Source organism: Tupaia chinensis, unplaced genomic scaffold (assembly GCF_000334495.1).
Source record: "Tupaia chinensis unplaced genomic scaffold, TupChi_1.0 Scaffold000165_2, whole genome shotgun sequence".
In the NCBI taxonomy this organism is placed as follows: domain Eukaryota; kingdom Metazoa; phylum Chordata; class Mammalia; order Scandentia; family Tupaiidae; genus Tupaia; species Tupaia belangeri.
The window spans coordinates 3405772-3410233 of record NW_006159640.1 but is presented as its reverse complement, the minus strand read 5'-3'; the positions used below and the strand labels follow the sequence as shown (position 1 = coordinate 3410233).

The window sequence follows — 4462 nt, the reverse complement described above, 5'->3', positions numbered from 1 at the left end:
CCAGCTAGGGAACCTGCAGCTTGCTGAGTTCGGCTGCTTCCCTCCCATGGGGGACAAACTGGGGTGGCAGTGACCCTAGTAACGCGGTGGGCTCGATGCAGGTCACCTGCCAGGCACGGATGGAGGGCCTGCCCTGTGCCTGGCACCAGGCTAAGCCCTGAAGGGAGAATGCAGATCCAGACACAGGTCCCCACCTTCGGGAGTGGGACAGCTTAAAGGACGCCTGTGGTCTACTCCCCACCTCCTGAGTCCACTGCCGGGCCCCACCCCTGTGACTGAGGACACCATGGGGCGGCAGGGAGGCAGCAAGGCATGGTGGGTAAGGGCCAGTCACAGGAATCACACAGCCCTGGGCTTGCCCCACTGGCAGCGCGACACCTCCCTGGGCTTCCGCTGCCTCCTCTGTACAACAGACATGGTAACACGTGCCCTCCGTGCCCGGTGTGTGGGTGCTCCCGGGGGGCGGGGTGCTATCACTGCATGGGGCGGAGAGGCGGTAGACGGTCCTTGGGTGGGTCCTCGGGTGGGTGCCAGGGGACGGCAGACCTGGGCCAGGGAAGCATGCCGCCACCTCAGGCTCACCTGGCTGAGGACAAAGAAGGTGCGGACGTTCCAGAAACGTGCCTGCTCCTGGAGGAAGGTTTTCAGGTAGATGCCCTTGAAGGTCTTGAAGCAGCCGACCAGCGTGACGAAGGTCTCATCATCTGCGTTGTCTGTGATGCTCTGCAGGATGGGCACCATGGGGGCCAGGCCCGTGCCCGCGGCCAGCATGAGGACCTCACCATACTGGGGAACAGGCAGGGAGAGGGCGGTGAGAGGGAGCTCACCTCGCCCACCCCACTGCAGGGCCTTCCCTGGGCTTGTTTGAACTGGACAGCGGTGCCCTTCCTGAGCCTCCCATCCAGCTATGTCCCTTCTCCACCTCCTCCAGGAAGCCACCCTTGCTCATGAAAGCCATGTGAGGGCTGAGTAACAGAGGTCCTGGAATGTCGGGGATGGAGGGGATCCTAACAGTGTAGCTGATCCTGGAAGTGGCTTAGCTGCCTTCTAAGGCACCCCATGAGGTCTCTGCTTACACACTTCCATGTACAGGGAGTTCGCCACCTTCAAGGGAGCTTGGTCTGCTAAGGCCGACTCCCCTCACCATCTTTCCCCCTCACATGCCGAAACGCCCACCAAAGCCATGCCCACCCCCGGCCCTCCTAGCCCTGCTCTCAGGCTGCTTTCTCTCCCCGTGGCAACCCTGCAGAGATCTCAGGGCCCCAGCTTGGCCCTGAGCCTGCCCTTCTCTAGGTTCAATTACAGATAATATACAGAAGTGCCCAGCACACCACCGGCACAGAAGAGCCAGGCAACAGAGGCGAGTTCCCGCCCCAAGAGGCTCGATTTCCATCCTCTCCTCCTCGGTGAGCCCATTTCCTGGCTCTAGGCCTAAAGAGAGGCAGTCCTCTTTCAGGTCAGTGCGTAAAAGGTGAGTAGAGTGTGTGACCCATACAGAGAGGCATTCACCTCCCTCATTCTAGAGAGTCGACCTCTGTGTATAAATCCCAAGCCTTGTGATATGGACATAACTCTTTCACCAATCTAAGCCTCAGTTTCTTCACTGATAATAACAAGAAGAAGAAGAAGAAGGAGGAGGAGGAGGAGGAGGAGGAGGAGGAGGAGAAGAAGAAGAATAGCATTTCCCCACAACAGGACCTACTTCAGAATTCTTATGAGAATTAAGTGAGATGACATAAAGTACCCTGTATGACGTCACAGAGGATTAATCCAGATTTCTCCCCTGCCCTCCACTAAGCCCGAGACGCCCTCCTGTCACCCTGTCCTGTATTTCATGCTCTCTCCAGCCTCCAGACCTTCAGTTAATCATGCATCTCCTCTGTCTCTCACCTCAGCTCAGCCTGTCTTCTGGGAAGAGTTCCCTGAGCTGAGGGCAGGGGAGAGTCCTTTTATGTTCTCAAAGTTCCCTGTGCACCCCTCTGCACAATGCTGGTCACGCTGCTGTCGGCATCTGTTTCTGTGTCTCTCCCACCGAACTACAAACTTCTGGAGGACAGGAGCCACACCTGACCCCTTTCGGGTGCCCGGAGTCCAGCATGGGCCTGGCCCTGGGTGGACAGCATCTGTCTATTGAATGAACACAGCAACAGATGCTAGCGTGTCAGTCCCCAGGGCTGATGCAGTAACAATGGCCCAGAGAGAGCAGGGGTACCCTGAGCATCCTTTCAGGGCAGAGCTAGACTTGGCTGGAATTTTGGTGGCCAAGTATCAACACGCCAGACGCCACCTCTTTTTTCCTCACTGCCGGGCCCTACGAGCTCCGTAGATAAGAGGTACAGGGCTTTCAAGTGTTCTGTGGATGGGCTCCACCCAGGAGGGTGGTCAAGACAACACTTATCCAGTGTCCACTGTAGGCCAGGAGAAAACAGGAACAGTTCCCATGCCTTGCTCTCAGGGCACACTCAGCTAAAATGCAGGGCTGGCTCAGCCTCAGTGGTGTAGGCCCTAGTGTACTGATCTGCAGTGCTCGAAGCCACAAGGTTGAGCATGGGTTCAGATCCCAAGTCTACCTGACACTGGGCATGCATGCCCCTAAGACCCTGACTAGCTGGAGGGCTGGGAGAGGGGACTGCAGCATGATGAGACTGTTGAGGAGGCCTGTCTCTCCCTCTCATTCTTGCATTTGCATGTACACTCTCTCTTTCATGAAAGATACAAAATGGGGAACCAGCAGTTAGCGTAATGGCTATGTCGCTGGACTCCCACGTAGTTGACCGCGGTTTGCGTCTCAGACCCGGTGGCTTAAAACTCATGCTGGGTGCGTGTGCGTGCATGCCCAAGATCCAGAGAGGAGAATGGAGGAGAAGGGATTCTGGCACCCCTGGGGGGTGATTTCTCACTTTCTGTCTCTATGTCTCTCTCTGTCTGTCTGGCGAGCGCACGCGCCCTATAGCAAAAAACCTCTCTAGAAAAAAAAAAAAAAAGGAAAGATACAAAATGAACTTTAAAAAATAAAATAAAATGCAAGGCCATGTGTGGTTAGTATTAAGAGAAGACTATGAAATGGTATTAAATATTCACACCACAAATCTGCAAAACAGAGGTAGCAGACCTAAGAGCTGCTGTGGGATTACAGAAGTTTCTACACAGCAAGTGCTAAGGTCAGAGTCTGGCACACAGTAGGTGCCACATATATGAAACGATCAGCATATGCAAATCTGTGTGTGCGTCCTGTGTGTGCGCACATGTGCTCGTTCAACTACCCATCTGGGAAAGGGGATTTAGAAGGATACACGCCAAGGTAGCAAGGCTGAGACGTCTGGGTGGCTGGCCTGCAGGTGTTCTTTTTCTTTTCTTTCTTTCTTAACAATGAACATGTACTGCATTTGTAATAAGGGAAAAAAACAAAAGCTATTTTTAAATGAAACAAAAAGGAGAAGAAAGCATGATTCATTCTTTGTCATTTGTTTTCATTTTGCTTTGTTTTCCTAATTATAAAGGTAATAGGTGTTCATTGCAGATAATTTGGAGAGTATAATGAAGAAAGTAAAAATCACCCATAATTCCACCACCTAGAGCTGCTGGCATTTCATTGCATTCTATTTTCATATCTTTTCTGTGCATTTTAAAGAATTTTTATCATTATTATTATTTAAAAATTTGTTATAGGGCATATGTCCTCACCAGAGAGACAGAGAAAGTGAGAAAGCAAGCCATCAGCTCTAGGACTTGACCCACAGTCAGCTATACGAGAGTCCAGTACCTTAACCACCACACCATCTTCTGGCTCTTTTTTGTGCATTTCTTTTTTCTCTTTGGTAGAAATTTTTGCTAGAGTGCACACACTTACCAGAGAGACAGAAAGCAAAAAATCACCCCCCAGTTGGAATGGCCATGCTAAAAATCCTTTCTCCTCCATTCTCCTCTTGGAATTTTGGGCATGTACACACATGTACCCAGTGTGAGTTTTAAGCAACCAGGTCTGGGACTTGAACCACAGTCGACTATGTGGGAGTCCAGCAACATAACCACTATGCCACCTGCTGGCCCCACATTTTTAACTTAAGTTTCCCAACCTGTTGTATGTTCAGTTTTACATTTAGTGTATGTCACTTTGATCTTATAGCTTAAACATACAACATCATCTATAAACAGAATTTAAAAATCCAGGATATGTGCCATCAAGTACGTGTAACCCAGTGTACTTGACTGTTCTCCTGTTGTTGGGTATTCAGTTGTCTTGTTTTTGCTATGACAAAGATGCAATGGACATACACAAACAAGTCAGCATTTTAGATTCTATAGGCTAGACTTCTGGAAATGGAATTACTGGGTCAAAGGATTTAAAGGTTCTTAACTCTCGGTACACACTGCCAAACTGCTTTCTGGAAGTGTATTAATTGATGAGAAACCACTAATTCTTCCTGGAAAGTTGAGGAGAGATGTGAACATGCTATGAGAT

The 4462-nt window shown here is 50.7% G+C and overlaps 1 protein-coding gene and 1 long non-coding RNA gene across 3 annotated transcripts in view; one reads left to right on the top strand and one right to left on the bottom strand.

The window, feature by feature from the left end:
* The window catches only part of CYB5RL (cytochrome b5 reductase like), a 23925-nt gene that overhangs the window by 3008 nt on the left and 16455 nt on the right, over positions 1–4462 (bottom strand). For both annotated transcript variants that reach the window (XM_006146122.1, XM_014586908.1), the window contains exon 6: positions 583–786. In XM_006146122.1, coding sequence (XP_006146184.1) covers positions 583–786 — 204 coding nt within the window. The remainder of the gene's footprint in view (positions 1–582; positions 787–4462) is intronic.
* LOC102472497 (uncharacterized) overlaps positions 1892–4462 on the top strand; it is a 12087-nt gene continuing 9516 nt past the window's right edge. The window contains exon 1 of the long non-coding RNA XR_003549039.1: positions 1892–2333. This is a non-coding gene — a long non-coding RNA (uncharacterized LOC102472497). The remainder of the gene's footprint in view (positions 2334–4462) is intronic.